This window comes from Penicillium solitum, assembly GCF_028829755.1.
Source record: "Penicillium solitum strain IBT 25940 chromosome Unknown utg000003l_segment0_segment0, whole genome shotgun sequence".
Classification (NCBI taxonomy): Eukaryota; Fungi; Ascomycota; class Eurotiomycetes; order Eurotiales; family Aspergillaceae; genus Penicillium; species Penicillium solitum.
This window is the reverse complement of record NW_027072123.1, coordinates 1,582,441-1,609,598: the sequence shown is the minus strand read 5'-3', so window position 1 is coordinate 1,609,598 and position 27,158 is coordinate 1,582,441. Positions and strand designations below refer to the sequence as shown.

Genomic DNA, 27,158 nt, shown 5'->3' with positions numbered 1-27,158 from the left:
AATGGTTCATGCACGTATGTGGGATTCAGGACGTCTTAGAACTGTAAGCAGGGTTTTTAACTGATATTCCTCAACTCTAGGTTTCAGCTTAAATTTCAACATCATCTAATATATCCCATTGCCGTTGTAGAGACTGGTAAGCTTTTTTCATGGGCCAGGCATGTATTTCCATGGTTTGGTTCATGATACCAAGGAGGGCGTCTCTCTCCTCTTGATCGGTGAAATATTCACCGTACAGTGTAATTGCCATAACCGCATTAACTAGAGCAGGCTGACATCGGGGATGGTTTGATGCGATGCCGCAAAGACATAGGACAATAGTCCGAACTTGTGCCTCCGTTTTGCGATGCAATGCACCCCTTGCGTTCCTAAAGATTGATGACGTGTTAGATATAACGAATCTTTAATAGTGCAAGATTATCTAGCTTGACTTACTCGAGATAGGGGCTTTCGGCAATTAAAATCATTTCAGCCAATTTCAAATGTTGGATCGCCGTCACCTGCGCATCAAATGAGTACCATATAGTAGGAAAGATGTTCCCTCTGGCTCGATCGGCATCTTGCTCCAAAAGTGGTTCCAATTCGGGCAGATAATCCTGGTGAAGCTGATGCTGTTTTGCCTTGAGCTTCTCTAGTGCGACGAGGTATGTTAGTCATTTGATACCGCCACCTTTGATTATTCATGCCAAAGTTAAAGGCTTACCCCATTCCCGGGGCTGTTTCAGCCCCCAGCGCCACTTGGCAACTTCACTAGCGAATACAATCATTGTATTGGCAACAGAGGTGTTTCGAGGGCCCTCCAAGTCAAAACGAACCTGCGGAGCCCGTTGTCTAGTCAAAGCATAATATACCTCCTGTCGGATGGCAATCCAGTAGGCCGCAGTGGCGAGGGAATGATCAAGCGGGGTGGAGATCATGGTGTCAATGATTGTTTGGGTGATGGCCAGGAAATTGACTCCCTCATATACATGGTTTCCAATCACCCCTTCCTCCATCTCCTCTTCCATTTCCTCATATTGTCGTAGAATGACGGTGGCCGCCATAATATTTTCCTGGTGTATTGCATCCTGGATTTCGGGGAATTGGGTCAATTCCGGAATACATTTCAACATGTACTCAACCGACGTCGACTTTGTTAAGCCAGGCAAAGCCTGCCCGCGGTAAACAGTTCCTCGGGATGTTGTGTACTGTGGCAAACGGCAAAGATGCCGGGATGATACCGCAAATACCGCATTTCGTAGAGCAAGGCAGTTTTTAGCTCGACGAGGGACGACTAGTTGAAAGTGACGTCGCTCATCGCAATGATCAAACTATAGAACGTTATTTTCAAAAAGACCCAGAATAAATGATTTGACGCACCCATGGAGACAGCTCTTCGATGAAATACCGCAGTAAGCAAGATTCTTGAACATTCCTATAGCCCTCTGCCCAATCTTGATGGTCAAGATAAGATGTGTTGACAGATCTCAATGTGGCTGTATGGCAACCCAGTTCGGCGTTTCGGGGATTGTCATCGCTATTCGTCAGACACAATTGTTTCCTTTGTAATCCATTGCCAAGGCGTGGCGATATCAAAGAATTCGACAAATTGGTTGATGGGCCGGGAGAGCAAATTGCCGGCCTTCCACCATCTACACTAAACGAGCCCGCATGTGAGGACTCATTCTGAATATTTTCGATTGCCTCAACGGATCCAAAATTTATCGCACTCAGGTAACTGTCAGCTTGCCTTTGATGCTCATTTGACAGGCCGCCCAATGTGAGTGAGCTCTCGTGATGATCTTCGTTTGACACGGACGTGCTAGACCTAGATTGGGATAACCGAGCTGAACGTGTGAGGGGTCTCCAGTGTCTAGGCCTGCTATTCACCCATGTTTGGTATTCCGTAAAGTTTGCATCCAGATTGGCCGTGGAGCCGTGTCGAAAGACAGTCTTTCGTTGCGCAGGTCTACAATCGAGACCTTTGATCTCACATCTCAGGCAAATCGGTTGCTTCCGATCGCCTGCAGAGGGGAGAATTAGCACACATGAAGATAAGGGGCACTACAGTGTTTTTCTGTCTGGGTATCGTACATTTCTGATGCCTAGCTGTACCACATATTAGCGAAGATTAGGACCATAATAACCACAGGGATTATTACCGCGGCAACTCGAGCAAGGTGTCTTGGCCAATGAACTGCGCGTTGACATATCTCACGAAATCTCTTAGGTCCAGAAAAGGGTTACAGCGAATATTCGAGTAAATTGGAGGTTCAGACCGTTAGAAGATATGGCGGCGCCACCTTCCTTATACAGTTAGGCTTGATTACCCCACATGTAAATTCCCGTGTTGGGTATCCACGCCCGCCGATGCAGCGTTTATGTCCACATTGGCATGTGGTACTTTGCGTCATCTTTAATAGAAGGAATTGAAAAGAAAGTATTTGCTCATTCTGTCTGAGGCCTTCAAATTTGCACCCTGCAGTTCAATTATAATACCTAACCCCTCACGCGGCCAATTCCTAAAGTTGAACCCCCGAAAATATACAGTCACGTGATTTCCAAGACCAGTTTTGTACAATATCACACCCGATTCGAATCATGTTCATACGCTATATTACTATATCTTATGGTATGCATAGTACATAAAGCTTCCTATTGTATTTATTTGTTATAAGTAGTGAGAAACGCACAAGGTTGCGGTTGGTACTCATGATATATATCTTCGTATGAAAGAGATATATAATCTATAAATGATCACGTTCGAATGTCAACTTGTTTGTACCAATCCAAAAGAATGAGGTATGCAATGGTCAATCAATGAAGTAATATATACACCTTACAACCTACCGACAAGCAAATTGAATATCGGCTCATCCTGTTGAGCTGACATCAAAGGTTATACATACAAAAACCTCTTGCGCAAAGTATGTTTTTTTACCGTCGTCATATACACATAAAAAGGAATCAAAAAATAGCATCTAAGAGAGCACCTAAAAAAACGTGACAAGGCCGCATAAGCGGCCGACTGTTCTTGTGCAATTTAAAAACAAAAGTTCGCGGTGGCAAATCTCTGATGCCGTCAACTACCATTTCCGTTTCTAATTCACCTTGATAAATAAGTCGAAAAAATTACAGAGAGTGTGTGACAGCAAGTGTTTGTTTCCAAGTACTTTGTTTTACTAGACGAAAACTTATCCACACCGCTATATACCAGAATATCCTAGTTCAATATTTCCCCGCTCTCATTGAATCTTGTAACTTCCCCAGTCAACAGGGCTTTCTGCAGGGCCTGTCCAATCTTCATAACAGTGATTCCAGTTTCAAGCTTAAGAGGGAGCTCCTTGTTTTTGACAATAGCTTCGACAAACTCATTGGCCTCCAACGCAAACGCATCCTCGAATCGTTGCCAATACTCCAGCTGAACCTCGTGTCTCATGCCAAGCTTGTCGGCAAGGACAACATTATTTTGCTGCGGAACGACATTGACCATCAACTTTCCGTGGGTTCCGGTGATCTCGGTGCACACATCATGCCCATGGGCCTGGGTGCGCGAGCAATAAAAATATGGCATCTAGCAATTTCCCACATGCGAAATACGAATCTATGCAAATCGGGAAACAGACCGCAGCGTTTTACCTATAGCGAAGTATAACTTATTGTTTTAGAACAATACTCTCGAATTTCTCAACCCCTCCCCAGAGCAGCGATGGACCACAAATGTAGAGCGCACGTTGAAAAATAAAACTGAACAAGTAAGCCAGCTCTTGTTGGAATAAGACGTGTAGTTCCGGAATTCCTAACGGAGGGGGGGGGATCGGGCAGATGTCTGGCCAATTCATTCGAATAGTCTCTGACGATGGCATATTCGATGAAAAATGCGCATGCTTAGCACGTATTATCTTCAACCAATGAGTATTTCATGTTCTTGGGCATCTCTCTATTTTTATATTTTGCTTAGCATTAAATCGGCGTGGGGAAAAGTTGGAGAAATCAAATTAACCTCGGGGTGAAGTTCCACAAGTGTCGGACAATTGGCTAGGATCGAGTGCCCAGCCAGCCAGCCGAAATAACCGAAATAACCGTAGCTAGTAGCATCCCCTCGGCTCATTTGGGAGTTGGTATTAGCTATTTAACGTAAGAAGTGAATTTATAACCGAGTATAAGACTAGTCAAGTTACCATTTGACAAGTAACCATACAAATCCAATTTTTGTTAAGATTCAATACGCTCACAAGGCACACGCGCGACACTATGGCACCGAAATCTATCCAATACCCCATTGTTGACGTGTGGGCGAACCTTCCTGGAGTAAGTATAACTTGCCTCACCATTGTATAGTTGCATCACTGACATAGAATTTAGCTGGGAGCGGCAATCCCTGAAGTTGCTCGTCTCTTCGCGTACAGTCACTCCGACCCAGAGGTCGCTGACAAGAAGCGATCGCCCGAAGAGGTCATCGCGTTGATGGACGAAGCGGGAGTTTCCCATATTTGTTTATCCGCATGGAGTCGCCCGGGGAAGATGATATTTTCCAATGAAGAGGTCGCCCAGTACACTCGCGCCTACCCGAAGCGAATCTTTGGTCTAGCTGCTGTTGATCTCCACAATCCCGTCGAGGCTGTCAAAGAACTAGAACATTACGTTCGAACCGAGGGGTTTGTCGGGTTGAGGGTGGTGCCTTGGCTATGGAACCTACCCCCAACTGACCCGCACTATTGGCCTCTTTTCGTCAAGTGCATCGAGCTTGACGTTCCGTTTCTGACCCAAGTCGGCCATACCGCACCTGCCTGTCCAAGTGAGGTCGGGCGTCCGATCCCGTACATCGATACTATTGCGCTGAAATTCCCGGACTTGAAGATCATCATGGGCCATATCGGATATCCTTGGGCCGCGGAGACTACGGCAGTTGCTTGGAAGCACAAAAATGTCTATATAGACACGAGCGCATGGTCCCCAAAATATTACGCCCCGGAGTTTATCACGTTCGCCAACACCACGGGCAAGGACAAAGTGATGTTTGGAACAAACTTTCCGCAGTTGGGATGGAAGGGCTGCGTTGATAAAGTCAATACCCACCTAGTGGGGACCAAGGGTGGCTTCAGAGACAGTGTGGTGAAAGGCTTTATGGGTGGAAATGCACTCCGAGTTTTGAAACTGCCGGAGACACACCTGGAAGGACCCCGATCGAATCTTTGATCACTATTCGGATGGGTATTTGGTACTATGTAGCAAATCAGGGGAAAACCGGAATAGCTAGTAAACATATACTTCGGGGAGTTTGTCTCCTTCATAATACAACTGTCAGAACATTCAATGCCTTCTTTGTATGTATGTAAAGCTGTGTCCTGCGTATTTTCTCTCCCCCGCAAGGAGTTCATTCGGAGATTTTGCCATCCGTTTCCTCTAGACCCAAAAACACACTATAATGTTTCTACATATTTATCTAGAGCTAGCAAATATGTATGCCTGTTGAAGTTGTGTGAAGTTGCGGGCCATTTGGGAACTGACTTGGGCTTTTCGTGGAACTTTTACTTAAAGCGCTAGGAACTTTGTGAAAAGACCTTGCTGGGGAGAACTGACCGCCTAAACCGAGCTACCAGCCACAAATCAAGATACTATCTCCTTTGGCATCGAATCAAAAAATGGGTTCAAGGTCTAAGAAGTCAGCGGCTGCCCTCGGCATACCAATCGCCCCCACGGCGGACCGATCGTCGTTGATCGGAGTGATGTGGATACGCTTTACAGAATCCTCCATCTAGAATGTTTATTATAGTTCACCTGCTAGTCATCTCCTCTTTTATAATACAATAACCAGTGCCTTTTTCAACAATATCATCAAAGTTCATTTTGCTATACATTACAATATACGTTTGATATTCGTGCAAACTGTGCGCATATCCTTTTAGAGTAAGTGCAACAAAGTATCTTAAGCATTGTGATTTAGCCTAACACACTACACTTTCGCAGCACCCCAATGGATCTAGGAGAGTATTTGTTTCGAAGGCTTGTCCAACTGGGCGTTAGCTCTATTCATGGCGTTCCTGGCGACTACAACCTTACTGTCTTGGATTACCTCGAGCCGGCAGGTCTCCACTGGGTTGGTAATGCCAATGAGTTGTGTGCTGGATACGCTGCAGATGGCTACGCCCGAATCAAAGGGATTGGCGCCTTGATCACCTCCTTTGGTGTTGGAGAGCTTTCAGCTATCAACGCTATTGGCGCAGCCTATTCTGAAAAAGCGCCCGTGGTGCATATCGTTGGTACACCGCCGCGAGCTGCCCAGGAATCAGGCGCCTGTTTGCACCACAGTCTGGGGGATGGCAACTTCAGGGTTTTTGCGGATATGTATAAAGGTGTCACATGTGCGCAAGCCAATCTTGTGGATGCCGCGACCGCTCCCCAGCTGATTGATGCCACGCTGAAGGAATGTCTCCAACAAAGTCGCCCGGTATACATCGAAATACCTACCGATATGGTCCGGGCTAAGGTGCCAGTGCCACAGTTCCCAATTGACCTTTCGATCTCTGCGTATGATGAAGCTTTCGAAGACAAAATCGTCGACTCTCTTGTTTCTCGTATCCAAAGCTGCAAGCGGCCTTTAATCCTGGTCGACGGATTTACCGCTAGGTTTGGTGTCAGAGACCATATCAACGCCTTGGTCAAGCTCACAGGCTTTCCTACTCTCACGACGCCATTCGGCAAGAGCATCGTTGATGAAAACGTACCCAACTTCCACGGAGTCTATCTCGGATCGGCGGGTGGGGCGGTCTATCAGTCATGGGTTCAAGGATGCGATCTGGTTCTCCGCTTCGGAGTGCTTGGATCTGAGGTCAACACATTTGGCTTCACTGCTCAGCCACAGCCTGGAGCGACGGTGACATTCGACAAGTACTCAGTATCCTTAGACACCACAGGCTCGGTGACTGTCAATGCCCGCCTGGTCTCCATCAATACCGTACTCTCGAAATTATTGCGTTGCCTGAACGGCCTGGACCTCCCTACCACAGAGCCGTATCCCGAAGACCCCTTTCTCCCACGTGAGATGCTGAAGAGCTTTCCCGAAGCTCTTGATACTGCATTGATAGACCAGTATTCCCTTTGGCTTCGTATGTCTCGGTTCATTCAACCAGGAGACATTGTCATGACCGAGACTGGTACTGCATCATATGGCGGTCAGAGCTTCGATCTTCCGGAGGGAACGACATTGATTAACTCTTCAATTTGGTTATCGATTGGATATATGCTTGGTGCCTGCCAAGGAGCTGCTCTAGCACAGAGAGAAATGGTTAAGGGTGGCACACGCCCCCCCGGCCGAACGATCCTGTTTGAAGGCGATGGAAGCCTTCAGATGACCGCTCAGGCTATCAGCGACATTATCAGGAATAAGCTTGATGTGGTAATGTTTGTGCTAAACAACAATGGCTACACAATCGAACGAATCATCCATGGCTTCTCAGAAAGCTACAATGATGTTCAACCGTGGAGGAATCTCCAAGCACCTTGCTATTTTGGGGCTCTCAATGATGATGCCGCATACCCTATCCGAACTGAATCCGCTCAGAACTGGGGCGAGCTGCAGACTATCCTACAGCGACCTGATATCAAGGAAGGGAAGGGGCTAACCATTGTGGAGATATCGTTAAGCATGGATGATTCACCAGAATCTCTGAGCAAATTCGTTGAGTACCTGAAGAAACGAAATAGTGGGCAGCTATAGGTTACTCTTTTTGCTCTGGTCTTGTCGCCACAAAACGGGTTGACAACTTGATTTGCCCAAGGATAAGTTGCAGATAACAATTTTTATGAATTGAATGAGTGTGGGAATAGGTTAGAATTTTACCATTGAAGTAAATATTGCCCCATTTACGGATTGTCCGTTATACTTGGTAAAGGTAGAACAAAATGAAATACTATATGTGCAATTGTTTGGACATTGACACGATCTTGCTTAGAGTAACCCGAGAAGGGAAATAAGATAAAAAGGTGTTAAGGGAGGTGATTAATTTACCAAGAGAGAAGTGCTGTGCATGCCTGCTGTTACTGTCCTTGTAATAGTACATAGACGTTCAATGAATTGGCACTCTCCGATAACAAGAGGCTAGTATTTTCTCCAGCTGACTTGCCTTCGAGCTAGGTTAACCGGTTAATCGCCTACTTCATATCGACTAGGTCGGACTCCTCCCCGGTCAAAGTAGCTCCACACCACGGAGCCGGCTCCATTGTACTCCGTAGGTGCACCAAAGATACTCCTGGGCCGAAAAGCGGAAAGATGTGTTTGCACGCAATCTCCAGCGTCTTCCTTTTGTAACCGCTATGAACTTCGTACCGACAGTGTCGGAGCCTTGTGGGGCATCCACGTTGATCGGCCCCACTCAAGTCCGATCGGTATGCTAGACCCACCTAATGCCGACGCGCACTCCGATATCCCGTACATTGATACTTGCTACAATCTACATATGCACATTTCATGAGTGGTATCTTATATATGGTAAGCATTGTCAAGTGATATTTCTGCAAGGAAAATCTGATCGGCTTATTTTCGACCCCTACAGCCAAGTTTGCACTGCTCGGCCCAAGCCGACTTTCAAAATGTCTACCCGCCAAGCATCTAGCGAAGTTGACGAACTCCTGAACCTTCAACCGAAGCGCAAGGCGGTCGATCCCTCACAATGGGCAGTGGCAGCTCCCTGCACTAGCGAACAATTCAAGACCAGAAGGCAGCAGGACAAGCCTACTGCTCGAGAATGGAATCGTGAGTGACCTCCCCTTCCTTCCTAGTGCTGTCGATACTTCACCCGGGACAGAATGCGACGATTTTTATGTAAGTTGCTGAGAGACCTATGCAGATTATCTTAGTTCGGAGTCTACGAGTCGGACGGGATCGACCCTTAAAAACGCCTTCAAACACCTCAAAACCCCCGGTATGATCTCCTTGGGAGGGGGCCTCCCTCTGAGTGATTACTTCCCATTCGAAAGCCTATCTTTGACCGTCTCTTCACCCGGAAAGCAAAATTCAAAGACCGTTGATTTGAACGGCGCAAATGCTCCCTTGAACGCTTCCAAGGGTGATATCACCCAAGGTCGTAGCATTTACGACCTTTCTGTGGCCTTGAATTACAGCCAAGGAAGCGGGTCAGCCCAGTTTCTACGATGGATTACAGAGCACTCGGAGATAGTACACGACCCGCCTTACGCTGATTGGCAGTGTACAATGACGGTCGGGAACACATCGGCCTTGGATATGGCCTTGCGAATGTTTACTCAGCCTGGAGACTACGTTTTGTCGGACGAGTACACCTTCGCGTCAGCGATAGAAACGGCAAAACCGATGGGTGTCAAGTTTACAGGCGTGAAAATGGACAATGAAGGCATGCTACCGGACAGCCTCTCTCAGATACTTGAGGAATGGGATCCGAAGGCGCACGGAAATTCCCGGAAACCTTTCCTACTATACTCAATCCCCACGGGCCAGAATCCGACGGGCGCAACACAGAGCCTGGAACGTCGCCGAGACATTTACCGCATTGCCCAAGAACACGACCTCATCATTTTGGAAGATGACCCATACTACTTTCTGCAGATGAATGCTTACTCGCCGGCAAAAACCCAAGGCCCAACGGGACTAGGTCCCCAGTCACCAGCAGAGCTGCTTAAGGTCCTCGTACCGTCGTATCTTTCCATGGATACCGATGGGCGGGTGGTTCGCATGGACTCCTTTAGCAAGGTAGTCAGCCCAGGAGTCCGGTTGGGATGGCTCACCGCGCCGCAGCAGGTCATTGAGCAATACAAAAACCACGCCGACGTTTCAACTCAAGGCCCTGGTGGCTTGAGTCAGCTGGCGCTGTTCAAACTTCTAGATGAGCACTGGGGACACGCCGGATATTTGGAATGGCTTACGCACATTCGCAACGAATACACATATCGGCGAGATTTCATGATACGGGCTTGCGAGCGCTATCTACCGCGTACAATTACCAGTTGGGAGCCTGCTCAGGCTGGCATGTTTGTAAGCTCACCATCTCTCTTTCCTGATTCACCGAGTATACTAATATTCTCTGGTAGCAATGGCTGGCAGTAGATTGGACAAAACACCCCAATGCAAAAATTAAATCTGCCCGGCAGATCGAGGAGGATATTTGGCTCAAAGCCATCTCAAATGGAGCGCTCGTTGCCTGTGGCAGTTGGTTTTGGGCGACAGGAGACTCCACTTGCAATGAAGTCTTTTATAGGACAACGTTCGCAGCAGCATCATTAGAACAAATTGAGCAGGCTGTGATGCGCTTTGGGGAAGCTTTGAAAATATGTTTCCGCCTGTTGGATACAGTCGAATGAATAACTTTGCACCGAATCCGCCGACAACGGGATGAGGTGTATCAACGCCAAGGTTGTAGTATGAAGAGGAATGTACATATCTAGGTATATAAATACAATCTCCACGATTCCTCACCGAAGCTTTCTCTCTTAAAATATATTTGTTCCAAAATCGAATTGCACTAGCATATGGTATCCACCCCAGAGGCCCGGCCCCGAGGGTGCCCTCGTCTACCCGCCCGCCCCGGGGCCGTCCCCAAACATGACTAATCCAACGACATCGGGCGCCCGCGCGCCCACGCGCCCACGCCCTCACACTCGCACCATGAGCTTCCGCTGTATCGAGGAGCCGGGTAAAGAGTTTCCCCCTTTTTTTATTACCCCGGCTTTTCGTAGATTGAACGTGTGTGTGCCTTGAAGATGACTGTTAGATCCGTCGCGTGCGATCCATGTCGGCGGGCAAAGTTGGCCTGTGACCATCAGCGGCCTACATGCTCCCGGTGCCAGCATCGGGGGCAAAATGACTTATGCATATACAGAGCCCGCCCATTCCGGAGAAGAAACAAGATCAACAGAGGCGATGGGTCAGTGTGAGTCGTACTAGTCTGACACGTATGGCGGTACCTCAGCGCTAAAATCCATCTTTTAGGGAGGCACTATCAGAAAATATGGCTGGGTCACTACCAGTCAGCTCCCCAGACGAAGAAAATTCAAACGCTTCATCCCTGCCGCGTCACTATCCGAACCCTGGTTATCTTGGAATGTCAAGTCATTCCACTATTTTCAACCAGGTCTTTTCATCAACGACAGCGCATGCCGCGGCACCTCAGCATGATGTGCAGCAACCTGCCCCGTCTATTTCCCCTGTTCTAACCGATTCCATCCAGGACTTGACCCTCTTGGAGAAGGGTTTGTTCGCATTAAGTCACTTGGATCAGCTGGACATACCTAAACTTTCATCTTTGGTACGATCTTGGCTTGATAGGGGTGTCAATCTCCCCTTGGCTGCGCCATTCGTACCCCAATCTCTAAAGGCTGTCGCAGATTGGAGCAACCACCCAAGACCTCCGTGGAATATCTCAGATTATAGAATTGATGCCCGTCAGCGGGTAAGACTTCTCTTGGAAAGCACGCAGAAGCCAGTTGTCGTACAGCAGGACTCAAGCTTTGAGTTATTTCTGAGTCAGATTCTCGGGGAGAATTTACGACTGGAGGCCCTGGGAATTTTCCTTACAGCTGCAGCACGAGCCACTTTGGACACTTGCTCTTTTCCGGCACTATTCGCAACTGATCGGCAGCGTCGCGAGCTTACCAAAACCTTATCTCTTATTGGAGACTTTTGTTTGGAGACCTGTCTTGCCCTCGATTGCTTGAACGATCTACAACTTGTTCTGCAGTACGAAAACTTTATAGTGCACTCCCAAGTCGATGGAGATCAGAGTCAGTTACTCCACGCTTTATATGTTGCAAGTTCACGTTCGGGAGAGCTAAAATTTAGACCAAGGCTACCACTCATGGCGAAGGATGGGAGACGTCGCGAGCTCCCTCTTTGCCCTAGGATACCATGAGAAAATCGATGAGGGTATGCATAACATTCCCATCTTCCTCGCCGAGTTGCGGAGGGCGTGTTTCGCGCGTATTTACGCCGCCGATAAAAGTTTGGCAATATTTCTTGGACGACCGCCACGAATCGTCAAGGAATATTGTTTCTTCCAGCTCCCGACCCACCTAGAGGCACGAAATGACGAATATACCGCGGGCTTTAACAACCTGACTCAATCATCCCTTTCGAATGTCAACTGGGGGACCAGCAGCAGAACTCAAGACAACCCCGAACCTATCAACTACACTGCAGATACACGTTGCTCGGCCTTGTTTGCGTCGCTGAAGGAGGAAGTATTGTTGATGTTCCGTAAGCGCCACCTCAATGAAACAGAAAGGATAAGGTCAGCAAATCGATTCTTTGCAAACTCTACTCTACCCATTATGCTGATTTGAAAGTGAACTTCGATCACGTGTTGTTACCCAATGGCAGGAGCTTCCAGCTCACTTTCGTCTCGCTACCAGCCTGAAGGATTGTGATTGGAGCCCGTTTGAACGGGACTTCCTTGCCGGAACTAGGCTCGATTATTTACACATTCTCCTTCTACATGGGCTAGTCTCACAAAAGAGAGCATCGGAACTAGACCAGTTTCTTCTTGAGGTTGCAGGCGAGATGCTTTCCATAACAGTGGAAGTAATCATTCTCCGTGATCGTTTGGTAAATTCCGGAACATCTCTGATTTGGAAAGTGAGTGTATCACACGCAATCTCTGTTGGCTTCACCTTCTTATCAGATAATAGGTTGCACAATACGGCCTTCCTGCCGCAGGAATTGTTTCATTGGCCCTTTTGCATCCGATAAGTGCTGGTTGTACACCATTTCCACGGTCGAAGATGTTACAAGATTTAAGTACACTTGTTGCAGAGATCTCTATAGGCGCATGGATACAAGCGGGGGAGCCAAACTTTGCCCTTTTTACTCGCGCTACTCAAACTATTCGGAGCTTGCTGGATTCTCTGACTGCATGGAAACCACATACCGAACTCTGCAGTTCACATCAGAACGAGAACACTGATCTTACGGAAGACTGGAATGCATTCATTGACTCACAGCCTTGGGAATTCGAGATGGACTTTTGGGCTAATTTGGCAGAACATCCAACTTTAACTGGTTGATCGTTAACCAGGCAGATGAAAGTTGCACCGGATTGACCGTTAAACCATTTGTGCCCTGGGGCACTGCCGCGTCACTGTTTGGCAACCGAGTCTCATTTCGAGTTCTGTAAACGTGTCTTATTAGTCCCAATATAGCCATTGTTTTTGGTTAAAAGGAAAGTCTTAGGCTACTACCGCTACAATGCACTGCCATTCCGCCTGATGCCTCGGATTTGACTGGGCGGATACTCACTAAAGATTGCGGCAAACTTGGACCTGATGCCAAGAAAACCGCTAGAATGCTAGAACCAAATTCCTTTTGTGATAATCGGTCTGTATATTTGTGAACAGGATAGTCTATATTTACCCTGCTAGGGTGGCCTAGTCTCGTGACCAACAGTATTTGCCGAGGGTCAAAATAGACTTCGTTAGTCCCCGCAGCCCCAGAGCGTTCGTCACCAACCCCGCATTTCCCCAATACTTTGACCTCCTTTGATCCTTGATTCACATCCTATGCATCGGCAGACATTTCATATCGCCGACGTGGGTCAAAATCGATTGAATAAAGTCCACCAATAAGCACGCTACATCCAACCAATTCCCATGAACCCTGTCAAGATATCAAATCCTGGGCTAGATTCTAATTCCATGCCACCCCCAACCAGGATCCGCAAGAGAGCACGCAAGGCGTGTCAATCCTGTCACGTACGCAAGGTGCGGTGCGATGTTTCAATTCGGGGCTCTCCGTGTATGAATTGCTCTCTTGATGGTGCGACATGTATTGTCAACGCCCGCCCATCGAAACTGTAAGCTGGAGACGTACTCGGATGCTATCAACCCGCGCTCATATAACAGTGTCCGAGTTGAACCCAATACACGTGATGTTGATGTGTATTCACCGACCCCTGGCTTACCGGGCATGCCACGTGTCCCTGACACGGACGCGGTTGAACAAGACTGGGAATGGATGGCGCGAGATCGGCCGGACTCCACGTAAGAAACATCTTTATCCTCAATGAATGAGACTAACTGAACGAGCAGGGAAAATCATGACAGCTTTGAATGGATAAAGGATATCCTTGATGGCCATGTTAGTGGTATGTTCCGTATCCCTCCCTAGGATACTGTGCCTGGTTGGTTGATATTATATGAAAATATATCCCCTCATGTGATGGCAAGCAGTCGGCTAATTACCTTGATATAGGACCAAATAAACGCCCGAGCTCTGAAAACCTCACCACACCTGGCCATCCGTCCAGTTGCGTTGATAATGTCCGGATCCATGCCAGGAATCCTACACATTCCCCTGATATTCTCTACTTCCACTACCCATTCCTCGTTATTAACAATATTCGCAACATTCCCCCACACGACCTCAACTTTCTGGAGCTTCAAGGCTGCCTGCGGGTTCCCACGCGAGATCTGTTGTACGAGTTGGTCCAACAATACTTTCTTCATGTACACCCAATTCTGCCGCTTATGAATGAAGGCGATTTCTGGGACGTTTATTTTCATTCTGCCGATGATCCACCCACAAAGCCGATTTCATTATTGGTGTTCCAGGCTATGTTATTTGCATCGTGCAACTTTCTATCTGCATCTACGGTTCACTCGCTTGGCTTTCCCAGCATACGGGTTATGAGAGCTGCATATTATCGTCATGCTAAGCTTTTGTATGACCTCGGGTCCGAATCCTGTCCAGTTTCAACTGCCCAGGCAAGCCTTCTCCTCAGCTTCGCATGCCTTTCCGCTTCCAGAAAGCCTAACATATCGTGGCTCAGTATCGCCATCGAAAACGCCAAAATTGCTGAGGCGCACCTTTACGCATCAATCCCCGCAACGTCCATTCCACCTGAACAGCGAAACATATTGAAAAGAGTATGGTGGTGCTGTATCATCCGGGATCGTTCTACAGGACTTCTCATGAAGCGCCCGATTCAAATCACAAAACTTCACTTCGACTTTGCTTCCCATTATCTATGCGCTGCAGACCTTGCGGAAGAGTTTGAACGGTCGAGGGTGTATGACTCTGCAACCAAGAGGGGACTAGCCGATGTTTTAGCTCAGTGGATGCAACTCAATATCACGCTCACAGATATTCTTACACTTGCTTTCCCGTTGAACGAGGGGCAAGCCGTGAGCCATGATAAGACGCTTTCCAACACCAGTCAACTTTGGGAGTGCAAGTCGGCATTAGAGCGATGGTACAAATCTGCCGTCCCTCGGCTTCCCTTGCCATTCCCCGCACCCAACACCCATTCATCAATTCGTCCGGAACCCGACACAGACAAATATCATTCATCTCTCATCCTCTATACCAACCTTATGCTCATGTATTACCACACATCACGTGTTGTGTTGAGCCATTACGAGGTGCTCCACGTGGACATGTTGCAAAGGCATTCTCATGTGAACGCAGCACTTTGCCAAAACCTCTCAACCATCGTGAAGTCTCGACAGGAGTTGGAAGATGCCGCCTTCTGCCTGACTCAGTGCCACAAAGAACTCGTTAGCCGGGGACTTGACCGGTGGCTACCTGTCTCGGCTATTGGTTGCACAGCCCTCCCACTTATTCTTCATATACTAGACACCAACCTAGCCCCTCGGGTCGACCGTGTGCCAGCGAACACCAATATACCATCTGGTGAAAAGCAGGACCAGCTCAATGTTCTCGTCCAGGTCATGAAGACATACCAGTCCCAGTACGATGGAGTGGACTGGGTGACTGACATTCTCCGTCACATCGTGAATCTCGCTCAGCTTGATGAGCCAAGTCTGAGAACCGATGGAACCGGCATCCATTGGACTGATATTCTCGTCTTTCAGCCAAGCTCATATCTCCGTTTGACGTTGGTACTGGACCTCAGTCTCCGAAAGGGGAGGTTAGCCGAGGATGGAGACTTCCCTGCTAGCCTCAGAGGTTTGTTCGCTGCCGAGCTTCGTCCCCTGAAAGGCCTGGCTGAGGCCAACATGACAAACCGTATCGAACAAGCCCGTAATGACTATATTTTGTCCCCCAGAACACTGGATCCTTCTACGCTTTTGTTCAATGACGAAGGGCCTGAACCGAAAGAGCAGTATCATGACACGGGTGCTCAAGATAATACTCTAGAAGGTCTAGAAGAACAGATTTATTTGCATTTGGCTGGCGGGATGGCAGACAAAGACATATCCTTCTCACACGATTCTAACATTTTCTACGCCTGATCCGAAGAATTTTGCTACCACCAAATGTGACTTAAATTAGGTCGTCCATCTTTGAAGGTCGATGAGGCTATTGTGGGTGCCCGAGTGGTTTACATTGCGTACTCGCAAGAGATTTTTAACCGGGAGAGAGAAAATATACTGTCGCAAGGTAGTGATTACATAAAATCGAACACCTATTCTGCTCGTAAGAAAGAGGACCATATTTGATTTGCTAGGATTCGCGCGGCAGAAGCGTGACATCCAACTCCGTGCTGCCTAGAGACCACTGCGGTATGAAGCTAATGTTTCTTCGCTGTCACCCAAATGCTTTCCGCGCTGGTTAAAATCTTATCGTCACTGTTGACAATCTCAGCCTTTGTAACCCACTTTCTACCCTCTCGCCTAAGCAGCTTTGATCGAATGAGGAAGATACCTGGCGTATTCACAGGAGCCACATAAGATATGTTCATGTTGACAGTGAAGTGGAGGTCCCTCGGCCCAGGTTCACATATATTATTGTTATGTAGCAAGATCAAGTTCCTCATTATTTCGTCAAATATTACCGCCTGAAAGCCTCCATGAACAATGGAGGGATGTGAGTCAAGGCCCTTGCCAAGCGACATCAGACAAATAAGTTCATGTGGGGTAGTCCGATCCGGGGCAAGTTTTAATGAGTGACGTCCGGAATGTGAAATCAATTGAGGACTGTCGAGGTCTTGGAGTTGGAGTGCCAGAAGATGGGATATGGTGGTGTTGCTGTTGACAGTTTCAGCGAAGAAGCGATTTTCCCCCGTGTGCTCGTTGAGATGACGCGAGAAAAATGGGATGGCTTTATAGGCTTCATCTTCGATGAATTTTCGTGTCCAAAGGAAGGAGCTGAAGTAATCAATGGTGCTCGGAGAGGCTCTCTGGTCTTTCATGAAAATCTCCAAGAAACCCGATCGTTCCACGACATTCTTGAGCGTGGCAGTAGTGGAAAGGTGATAGCAGCCAATCGATGCTCTGTGTGCAAACAGCGGACGGGTGGAAATGCGCCAAGCCATTGTTCATGAAATGAACATTTTCTGAAATTGAGGAAGGAGTTCGACATACATTGTCTATGAGGTTGTTCACCTGACGGGGGGTTTTCTCCCCCCCCCCCCCCCCCCCGGCAATATTCATCGATTTGTCTCCAGCCATCCAGCCAAGAGAAAGCAGAGCGTATGTCGAACTTGTGTCGCCTGCTGTGGAGTTAGCCTGCGCTCTAACCTTCCCTAACCTCGGACCGAACGGATAATTCGGGAGTGGCGGCTATTGGGGAATTTCCACAATCCCCAGAGAAGAAGTGTCTCTTGGCGGTGATTGCTGTTTTGGGAAACGATGGACATGACATAATATCAATACTACAATATATCCTCAAATCCCTGGTTATATATAGGAAATTATTTTGTAACATATGTGTTTCTGGTCGCCTTCGTATATCATAATAAGGTCTACTGTGTATTATTATCCATTCTATTTTAACAAGCTTAAAAAGCCGAGAAGACAAGAAATCCCGAGAAAGGTTCAAAGAACATTAAAAAAGAGACCCAAAAAGACATCCAAAAGGAACGTTAGATTGCTTTCTGACATATAAGGTTCATTAAGTGATCTTGAACAACGTACTAGTTCTAGGAAAGTGAGAGTATTAAAGTCGTACATCGTGAAGGACAAACGTAGTATACGCGGTGTCTCAGGTCCCACATTATCTTGCGTTTGCTTGAATGGCATTGCTTTCTATTCAAAGAGAGGTAAATTTCAAAGCTTATGGTGGTCGTCTTCGAGTCCGCACCATAAATATATAACTGTGCGTTTCACTCCGTAGTTTGCGTAAACATGCAGCGTGGTCAAGGGCACATACGTGGATTGACGAGTCGAACACAGTTTGATAGACATACATGCAACGTACCATTTGTTTACCGACGTCCCTTGAGACCTTGCCCCCTCGGCCCTCGGGTGATTGAAAGTGTGCAGTGTGAGAGATGATATATTGTTTGGACTTTCCGTCGTAGCTCTCTCTGCCAAATATTCTCCGAGGTATTTACAGTATCTTGGAGCTTCTCTATTTTTATTAGCATACGCTCGCGCGAGATTCTTTCCATTATCAATTCGAGAACATTATGTTCATCCAGTCGCAATATGAGCCAGTCAAGATTCCTGAAGTGGACCTCTGGGATTTCATTTTCGAGAATGAAAGACAATTTCTAGGGGAGAAGCGTGAGTCCTCCGCACTCAAGAGAAAACTACATAACGAACCTTCTTGCAGCGATATACATAAGCGCCCTCGTTGACCTCATGGATGGGCTGGAATGGTCCTCCCTGGCGGGCTTTGTGTATTATGGCCGCGTACCGATAGCAGCTGAGCTCGTTGACTGCTCTCATCCTTTTGGGTAGAATCTCAACGTGTGACACCAGGCCCGGAAGCCGAACCCTCAACGCAGTGAAAAATGCAGGGTCGACAAGAAGTTCTTCCTCTTCTCGTTCTATGGTTGCCATTTTCTGCCGGAGTTCATCATGTGTTGATCTACCACCGGTAGTGTACAGTGCCTTTGTCACTTGAAATTCTCGATATAAGGCGTATGATCGCAGATCACCGAAGAACAGACGCTCGATACTGTCCAACCGAAGGATATCCTCTACCACTCGTAACAGATACTCAGGAGTAGGGAAATATTGTGATGTTGAATTCACCACAGCTAGCTCGGGTGTATTAAGGTTTTCCATGCTAGTAAGGTCCGTGACGGTGCCAGTAAGTACCTCGACCTTGCCTCGCAATGGTGGCACTGAATGAGCCGCCTTGTTGGCGAAAGTTGCAGCCTTCTCCGCGAGTTCAAAGCCAATATAGCCTTAAGTTGAACAGAATCATTCCACTACCAGTTCCTACTTTCCAGACATTGCGGGGCTCGTTGCCATCGAGAAGTGCCGTTAAAGTGTCGTCCAGCCACTCTTCCATCTCCTTCTTGTCGATTTCACTTCCATCATACATGGACGTCCATCCGACAAAGTCTCTTCCTAGACTTTTGGGATCCATATCGTCGATATCTGCACACGCAGTGACATCGAAATGACCCCTCCACGTGTCGACCTGTCCTTGCTCGCCGGTGTCATCCGCCTCCCCCCACTCGGAGAGACCTTGTCTGTCCGAAATGGTGATGAAGCTTATCAACTCCGCATCCTGCTCAACGCCGTCCCGCACTACCGTCACAGCTTCACCGACGGACTCAAAAGTGAGCAATGCATGCTCCACTTCCGGTAGCTCAACACGGTGTCCTCGTATTTTTACCTCGTAGTCCATGCGACCAAAGAACTCCAGTTGACCATCACTTGGCCTGTATCGCACACAATCGCCCGTCCGATAGGCCCGCACCGATTCTCCGTCAATGACCACCTGTACAAATCGATATTGATCCCGCTCCGGATCGGTGTACCCCCTGGCGACGCCATCTCCCGTGACGACGAGCTCACCTAGGACTCCGATGGGAACAAGATGCTGCTGTGGGTCCATGACATATGCGCCGGAATTATCCACCGCCCGTCCAATGGGCACACCATTTACAAACATTTCATTTGGCGGGCAATAGTTTGGGGTGACCGCAAAGGAGTGCATCTTCTGTTGCAGTCCCACTGGTAGCGTGATAGCCATGCAGACGCTTCTACAAATTGAAGATAGGATCTGCGAGAAGCATGATTCTTTACCCAAATAGGAAATAGAGGTTGATTTGAGACCCCTAATATGGTATCGCCAAGGCAACACAAGTCAACACAGTCGTCGCATGTGCCGCTTACTAGCTGCTTCTCCACTAAACAAGGATCTCACGCACCCACAAGGGACTTTGACCGGTCCGTTCCGTGATCCCCAGCTATACAGCTCGATCACTCAAGCCGGGTGGACTTATTTCAAACAGTCGCCTGTATTGAGGCAATAATCAATAGTTAATCGACCTCAAATGGCTCTGCGGGCTCTGAATAATCGCCTAACGGCTCAATTTGTGGTGTAAGTCAAGCACCTTGGATACTTGAACACCTCGCTTTGGTACATACCCCTAGTCCTTGCTAAAATCCAACTGACCCACCGATGTACATGTCCAAACACCTCTATGGGCGGGTTTAGACGTCCTCAGGGTGTCCGATAGGTGGACGGGAGGCCCCCTCGACTCGCCCATTTGGAAACGGACAAAAGCGGAGATACTGTAACATGCAGGGTTCATATTAATACTAGGTAACCATGCCAACCACCTGCTATTGGTGCCCTCTAGCCAACGATAACTCCCTCTAAACAATAAATTTTAACAGTACGTACATCTTGTATGGCGTCCCTATACAAAAGGTACATCTATTTTTCTCAGCCCTTTATAAATATATATCTGTATTTATTGTTTAAAAGTGCTTCAATTAATCTGCAACTAATATAGGTAAGACATATATATCAAAGAAACAGAATACACAAATTCCACATGAAATCTTGTGGTCCTTTGGAATATGTCAAACTTTATATTAATTTTGATATTAGTGCTAGAGCTACCTAATCTTATACCATATCTTAGTAGTCTTATTTATCTTTTAGCAAGTTAGATTGTTGATAAAAACAGAGATTATGAGTTTAGTATCCTAGGTACCTTTTGTATGGGGACGCCGTACAGAATGTACCTGATTTCATTATGAAATATATAACCATTTCTCTCACGAGAGTAGTGTCAATTTACGAGAAACCCCACATCACGCCACTCACATGTCAAATAATCACGAACAAGAGAGAAAATAAGTATTCTCTTTAGGATAAATGACATCCCTGACGCTGGGGTCTTGGATCCGCGAGTCTCTTAGCATATGCCCATCAATAAAATGCCTGTTACGCGCTGGCTAGACCGATAAGAACCCCATTTTTCACGCTTGAAACGACCAGGTTCTCAGCCAAACATAGGTACGATACATCAGAGTGGCGGCATCCCATTGGTGCAGCTGTATCTAATACCGATAAGCCGTAATCGAAGTATCGGGCGTGTTAAAAACATGACAATTGGGGCCAGTATCGTGACAGTCGCGTGACCGTTGGGGGACTTATACTGAAGCCAGAGTATTAAGTATATTCTTAGACAAATATCAAGGTATCATAACGTATTCTCGGTCACCTGAGCAAGGAGATGGGGGATTGGGGATGAGGGAAATGGAACGTAAACACGTTTTGTGACGGGACTCGCAGGGATCTGTCCCCCTTTTAGATAAATATTAACCTGGATACTACCTCAGAAAATGCGGAGATCACTCCATATTTAGGTATCTGCCTGGTTTCCTCGTTTTCTTGGCGAATGCTGGGCCCGACGGCTCCCCCGTGAAATACCATATCAATGTCAAGGCTCATTTACTATTCATATCACGTCAACATTGACTACAATTGCTAAAGCACCTGTCTGAATCATGGAACGCTCAAGGAAACGTTTACGTGCTGCATGCAATGAGTGTCACGGATCAAATGTGCTTATTTCATTCCCGCTCATGTTCACCCGAGGGTTTCGCTAACAACCCATTAGATAGGTTAAATGCAGTGGCGAAAAGAAAGGCTGCAAGAGATGTCTCAGTGCTGGTTAGTGATATGTGTTGTTGCATACTCATTGCACCCTCTCACCTACCACTTCTAGGACACGCCTGTCAGTTTGAAGTCTCCATGGTTGGAAGATGCTCCAAGGGCCCCAGACGCCGCAAGGCACCCACAAACACAGAAATCACGGATGTCACCAGCCGTGACTCAAATTCAGACTCCACGGTACTGAACTTGGTAAGAGGTAGCAGCCAGGAAGAGTCCAATAGACCTTTGCCGGCTTCGGTGTTCTCCTCTACTGGCTCGAACGGCGCCCAACTAGATTTAGATTTGTCTGAAATTCTCAATTGGAACCCTTCTTCTGCACCGGACCCTGCTGAATCACGTTCCACTGGCAATAGTAATGTGTTGTTCGCGGATCCTGTTGTGTCACCGACGGACGAATTTCGATATGCGATTTCCCAGCTTGATATTCCACTTCCAACTGATAAACACACCTCTCGGTTGGAAACCGGGCAGGATATGGGGTTTGTCCCATCCTCCACTATGAATCCTGTCTCTACAGCGCTTCCACCCACGCCTGATGAAATTGCGGTGGGACCGGGAATCGCCTGCACTTCCGACAGCCTGCAGCACCAGACCTCTAGTTTACTGGGAAGTGTGGATAGCAAGCCGGAGATCTGCACACTATTTCATATCATGTCGAATCTGGAGGCTGAACTTGGAAATTCTGGCTCAAGCATTGACAGGATCATGCATACGGTAAAAGCGAGCACGAAAGAGATCCAACAAGTAATACAGTCCACACAGTGGCATCTTGTTGTGATAGGTCCAATGCTAGCACTTGTTGCCATTGAAGTCGCCCTGATTCTAATCGAAAGCATCGTCTCTAGTTGGTGGGGGGGGGGGGGGGGGGGGGGGGGGGGGGGTTTGCAAAAGCTCAAGCCTTGATCTTTCCACTGGAGATTCGCAAAATCTAGATCCCCTCACACTTGGTCATTATAGGGCTGAAAGCGAGGAGGCCGTCCTCATTTGGAGACAGGTTGTATTAGCCGAGCTCCAGCATTTACGCAATTTGATTGAACTCCTTGGTGATGGCCTTGAAGATCCGAGTGGCCGTCAGAATGGTCGCCGACTGGTAGATCGTCTCAGGAACTCTTACATCTATCAAGAGCGAAAGGCGGCATCGCTAGTTGCTACTTTACAGGGAGAAGACTTGACCAGGTAGCCGAAGGAATCTGTTCATTGCCTGCTAGTCAAATAAAAGTGTATCTAACGGCCTCCCGAACTTCCTTGGCAATGTTTAACGCCTCTTCGTGACTCTTCCGTGAGAATACATTAAAGTAGGCTAGGAACGTGTTACGACCAGTGCTTGGGTGCGGAATGCGTTGACCTGTCTTGACAAGACAACCACACCTACTGATGAACTCTCCCAGGTCAGATCTCCGTGAGAGTAGATCCTTGCAGATGTCATCTGAATCAAAGATGCCTTCGCAGGATGTGGAAAAGTCAGCTGGGATAAAGACCATCACACTGGTGTATTGCGGTCCGTTGGAGTATGGGCTTGCAAGAGCACGCACACGAGTCTTATCATCCACGGCTATGAGTAATGCAAGGCCCCAATAATCGATTCCGTAGGTGGATTCAACAATTTGGGAGCCTGTCATTCCTAGAGGGCGCGGGTTAATCTCGATTAGCCATGCCTTCGGTGGAGTATCACCATCCTTGACTCGCTGAGAGAGCACTGAGACTCCATCCCTTGTCATGTACTGGACGGTGGAGTTCTCTATGCGTCCTTCCAGGTGCATCACACCGCTCCTCAGGCCAAGTGATAGCAGCACATCCAGGAAAGATTTGCGCAACAGTTCAATCTCCCCCTCGGGTAAGTTCGAGGGGTAGACACTGCACAGCTCATGGAAATTGTTCAAAGCACCAACAGTTGGTCCGTTAACGTCTGCTGATTTTGGTAAATCATCACAGACCTCAAAAAACAGCAACTCTCCATCCAGAAGAACGAGATTGACATCCACCTCGGGTCCATCGCAATAAGGCTCAATGACGAACTCGGGTCCGTGGCGGGAAGCGAGAATTGCGCTTGCGGCGTCCAAAAGCGCGTCACGCGAATCAACGCGATACACCCCTTCAGAACTCCACCCCCCACAGGGCTTAACAATCAAAGGGTAGGGCAAGTCGGGCTCTTGGGATATCGAGATGGCTTGATTGAGACTTGAGGCATGATAAGCTTGATGACCGGCGAATACACTCGTATGGTACTTGTTTGTAGCAATATTGAAGGCTTCTGGAGACGCAGTTGGCAGGCTAAGAACATTAGCGGCTTCGGCTACGTATGGCCAATATGTATCCGCAAAGGTGATTATGCCATCCACGGGTTTGCCGTAGGCCCGTAAAGAGTCGAGGATATGATCTTTCATTTCCTTTGCTGGGGGGTTTGTCAACCGGGTTGGAATAAATGCATCGCATGACTTCACGTGGTGGGGGCTTTCAAGCCAATGTCCAGCATTATCCAAGACGACCAACTTGATCCCCAACGCCTCCGCCGCGGTATAAAGACCTAGTCCATCTTCTGGGTGTGAGCTGTTGGCCTCTACCAATGCCAGTGTCCTCTGACATGCTGGTTCTGGAATAATCCACTGGAAAGAGAGACGATTCCCAAGCTCTCTGTTCAAATCCGATGATACAGTCTCCAGATCGGCCAAGGGTGTCGGTTGCACGACTATAATGGCTGCCGATGCAGAAAGTATTGCTGGCAAGGGGATGTCGTCCTTGTGGAGAAGCAAACTAGGATTCGAATGCCCTTCATAGCTTTGCAGTGGATTTGTAAAAGATCTCGTCTGATCAACAAGCGGACAGTCTTGAAGTCGTAAAGTGATGATATCTGATCGCACTATGTATCCCTTTGCCAGTGGGACAATCAACTTGATCAACCGCTCTTGACCCTGGGCCACCGGTGCTAAGAGAGTCTGTAGCAAGAAGTGGTGGAGTTCTGGGGTGTCAAAGGCCGTTTCCTGTAATGTCGCCGGTTCCCTGTGGGAGGTGAGGATGCGTAGAGCCTTGAAATCTGTATCGAGTTCGCCCCTTTCAGTCAAACATCCACCAGTGACATTGGCAAATGCGATGTCAACAGATTGCCATTGGTAGTCCTGGTATGAGCTTCGTAAAAATCGCCAGTTATGTTCGCTGACCATGTCTGCTCTCAGTCAGTTCTGCTTAGCTCAGAAGACTCGTGAGACGAAGTCTTACCATTTTGGTTCCAGATCTGGACTGTTTGAGAGGGTGCCATTATGTGAAAATTTATCGAGAAGACCTGCCGGAGCTGTTGTAGGGGGGGGGGGGACTAAGCGGGGGACTCCAACCCAAGTTCTTTGTTTGTCTTTCGGAGTCCGAACGCGATTGTGATTCGGCGCTTTGCGGAGCGCCGATCGCAAACCATCAACGGTCCCCGGACCATCTACTCTCTCTACGAACACGAACTATATACTTCCACAGTACTCCGTACACCAGACAGACTCAGAATGTATACCGCAGCCCAATCTACCGACAACGTTCTGTCAAACAAAAACCAACAAAACCGCCCACTTATTCCACGAGGGTTCAAAGAAACAACACCGTCATTTTGATATCGCTATGACATGAAAACAATTGCAGGCAATTTGCCCACGATAGGGCCATCAGAAGACTCAAAGGTCCTTTTGACACGACTTTCAAAATTGCCCCACTCCCTACCATCAGTTCACTCAGCAGCTTCGGCCGTGGAACGGCGGGATGGTGTGCTCAGGACCTGGGCTATGCTGCTCCATATGTATCTCGTATCAGATACAGTGGCGTTCGCTGTGTTTAACACGGGCAATGAGTAGCTAGCAGTATCACACTGCTCGATATCTATTTCTCAAAGCCCAACGTCAAAGCCTATCCCTGAATTGACGTTCACTCCTTTTGAGGCTGACAACCACCGCAATCAAGTGAATACTGCCGTCTCTTTCAATGATGTTGACAACGGGGATAACAAATTTAGTTATATATTGCAATCAGCTGAGAGATTGAACCACGACTTACGCTTGTACACTCAACATGCCCGCGTTCCACGCAAGTTTGCATCTGCTTTATGGAATAGTCTCCTGAAGATTCATTCCGACTCGGCCTCAGGTCCTCACAACTCAAATGGACTTTCAATTAGTGATGCGGATCAAGAGATGCTTCGCTCTTTCCTACCTCATTTATCGTACGAGTCGACAGTCTCCGTTCTTGACCTCTGGCGTAAATCAGTCCGAAGGGCCCCTTTTGCTACAGCACTGGAGTCATGGGATGGTGCATTGAACTATTTGGAGCTGGATGGACTGACCGACAAGCTCACACATCAACTGCTTCTCAGGGAGCTACAGCCTCTGGGCTGCGACCTGCGACAACGGTTCGGGCGAAAACTGTAATAGATGCACGCAGCCAGTAATAAACACGATAACCGGGTCGTCGAACTGCGGCCACCGCCTTCGCGGTGTCCGGGTTCCCGGGTCTAATTGCGTCCCGGGTCTAATTGCATTTTTTCCCAACCACCTATTTTTAAAAATTCACTACACCCTCAATTCTTCATATTATGTCTCCAGATTTGGAAGATCGTATTACCAATGCCTTAATAGCTTTCTATGCTAAAACGAAGCCAAACATCAAGGCCATCGCTGAGGAATTCGGTATTAGCTACGGCATATTAAGAGGACGGCTTAAAGGTCGGAAGTCTCGAAACGACCGTACCTCACCCAACGAAGCATTGGAAACCGAGTAAGAAAAGGCATTAATTCTATGGATCGATACCTTAGATTAGGCTTATTCTCTACCATCTGCTGCTCAAATTCAATGTACTACGCTACAAATTATCCGGCGTCATAACCCCTCTCGGACACTCGGTAAAAACTGGGCTTACGACTTTATCGCTCGTCTACTACCACGCTTTGAGTATCTTACCTAAAAACTAATAGAGAAAGTGCGGTTTTAGGCTGCAGAACCTGGCTATATTGTCACTTAGTACGATCGTCTGCAAATTACGCTCAAAAGCTACAATATTAGCCCGAGAAATCTATATAATTTCGACGAAACCGGGTTTCGAATTGGCGAAGGGAAGGCTTAAAAGGTTATTTTAGCCCGGGGCAATTTATACAATAGTACCGGTAGTTAAGCCGAATCGCTTACCGGTATTGAATGTGTCTTAGCTACGGGTTAGGTTATACCGCGATAGTTTTTAGTGAAGGGACAATTCTATATAGAAAGTTGGTTTATCGACACCAATTTACCAGATAACTACACAATTTGTCCAACCCTAAATAGCTGGACTAATAAAATCATTAGTTTTGTATGGCTCTAGGTATTCGATAAATTTATATTATTGCGTATTAAAAAGGGGGAATATCGTCTTCTTTTA

The 27,158-nt window shown here is 47.6% G+C and overlaps 12 protein-coding genes across 12 annotated transcripts; 7 read left to right on the top strand and 5 right to left on the bottom strand.

Moving 5' to 3' along the window:
- Positions 1-88: 88 nt before the first annotated feature.
- N7455_004505 (uncharacterized protein) lies at positions 89-1,043 on the bottom strand (the record flags this gene model as incomplete). The annotated part of the gene is made up of 3 exons (XM_040956704.2): positions 89-368; positions 436-631; positions 704-1,043. 3 exons carry the CDS (start codon positions 1,041-1,043, stop codon positions 89-91), a joined length of 816 nt encoding a protein of 271 aa, XP_040812720.2.
- Positions 1,044-3,202: 2,159 nt separating this feature from the next.
- Positions 3,203-3,553, bottom strand: N7455_004504 (uncharacterized protein; the record flags this gene model as incomplete). The annotated part of the gene is made up of 1 exon (XM_065604820.1): positions 3,203-3,553. The coding sequence occupies one exon, from the start codon at positions 3,551-3,553 to the stop codon at positions 3,203-3,205; it is 351 nt and encodes a 116-aa protein (XP_065461720.1).
- A 680-nt stretch (positions 3,554-4,233) lies between these two features.
- On the top strand, positions 4,234-5,178 carry N7455_004503 (amidohydrolase family protein; the record flags this gene model as incomplete). The annotated part of the gene is made up of 2 exons (XM_040956862.2): positions 4,234-4,290; positions 4,345-5,178. The coding sequence occupies 2 exons, from the start codon at positions 4,234-4,236 to the stop codon at positions 5,176-5,178; spliced, it is 891 nt and encodes a 296-aa protein (XP_040812804.2).
- A 778-nt stretch (positions 5,179-5,956) lies between these two features.
- On the top strand, positions 5,957-7,699 carry N7455_004502 (alpha-keto acid decarboxylase family protein; the record flags this gene model as incomplete). The annotated part of the gene is made up of 1 exon (XM_040956772.2): positions 5,957-7,699. One exon carries the CDS (start codon positions 5,957-5,959, stop codon positions 7,697-7,699), a length of 1,743 nt encoding a protein of 580 aa, XP_040812825.2.
- Positions 7,700-8,571: 872 nt separating this feature from the next.
- N7455_004501 (aminotransferase-like domain-containing protein) lies at positions 8,572-10,314 on the top strand (the record flags this gene model as incomplete). Its single annotated transcript, XM_040956801.2, has 3 exons — positions 8,572-8,734; positions 8,829-9,988; positions 10,045-10,314. 3 exons carry the CDS (start codon positions 8,572-8,574, stop codon positions 10,312-10,314), a joined length of 1,593 nt encoding a protein of 530 aa, XP_040812729.2.
- Positions 10,315-10,713: 399 nt separating this feature from the next.
- On the top strand, positions 10,714-13,102 carry N7455_004500 (uncharacterized protein; the record flags this gene model as incomplete). Its single annotated transcript, XM_065604819.1, has 5 exons — positions 10,714-10,883; positions 10,943-11,733; positions 11,798-12,239; positions 12,295-12,583; positions 12,637-13,102. 5 exons carry the CDS (start codon positions 10,714-10,716, stop codon positions 13,009-13,011), a joined length of 2,067 nt encoding a protein of 688 aa, XP_065461719.1. The 3' UTR covers positions 13,012-13,102.
- A 491-nt stretch (positions 13,103-13,593) lies between these two features.
- Positions 13,594-16,197, top strand: N7455_004499 (Zn(II)2Cys6 transcription factor; the record flags this gene model as incomplete). Its single annotated transcript, XM_040956728.2, has 4 exons — positions 13,594-13,796; positions 13,846-13,983; positions 14,032-14,087; positions 14,195-16,197. 4 exons carry the CDS (start codon positions 13,594-13,596, stop codon positions 16,195-16,197), a joined length of 2,400 nt encoding a protein of 799 aa, XP_040812739.2.
- Positions 16,198-16,475: 278 nt separating this feature from the next.
- On the bottom strand, positions 16,476-17,219 carry N7455_004498 (PaaI family thioesterase; the record flags this gene model as incomplete). Its single annotated transcript, XM_040956733.2, has 1 exon — positions 16,476-17,219. The coding sequence occupies one exon, from the start codon at positions 17,217-17,219 to the stop codon at positions 16,476-16,478; it is 744 nt and encodes a 247-aa protein (XP_040812808.2).
- Positions 17,220-18,426: 1,207 nt separating this feature from the next.
- Positions 18,427-19,699, bottom strand: N7455_004497 (uncharacterized protein; the record flags this gene model as incomplete). Its single annotated transcript, XM_065604818.1, has 2 exons — positions 18,427-19,014; positions 19,079-19,699. 2 exons carry the CDS (start codon positions 19,697-19,699, stop codon positions 18,427-18,429), a joined length of 1,209 nt encoding a protein of 402 aa, XP_065461718.1.
- Positions 19,700-21,856: 2,157 nt separating this feature from the next.
- On the top strand, positions 21,857-22,958 carry N7455_004496 (uncharacterized protein; the record flags this gene model as incomplete). The annotated part of the gene is made up of 2 exons (XM_065604817.1): positions 21,857-22,559; positions 22,624-22,958. 2 exons carry the CDS (start codon positions 21,857-21,859, stop codon positions 22,956-22,958), a joined length of 1,038 nt encoding a protein of 345 aa, XP_065461717.1.
- Positions 22,959-22,986: 28 nt separating this feature from the next.
- Positions 22,987-25,031, bottom strand: fmpC (ATP-grasp enzyme fsqD; the record flags this gene model as incomplete). Its single annotated transcript, XM_040958151.2, has 2 exons — positions 22,987-24,938; positions 24,992-25,031. 2 exons carry the CDS (start codon positions 25,029-25,031, stop codon positions 22,987-22,989), a joined length of 1,992 nt encoding a protein of 663 aa, XP_040811399.2.
- Positions 25,032-25,380: 349 nt separating this feature from the next.
- On the top strand, positions 25,381-26,175 carry N7455_004494 (uncharacterized protein; the record flags this gene model as incomplete). Its single annotated transcript, XM_065604816.1, has 2 exons — positions 25,381-25,550; positions 25,644-26,175. 2 exons carry the CDS (start codon positions 25,381-25,383, stop codon positions 26,173-26,175), a joined length of 702 nt encoding a protein of 233 aa, XP_065461716.1.
- Between the last annotated feature and the right edge of the window lie 983 nt (positions 26,176-27,158).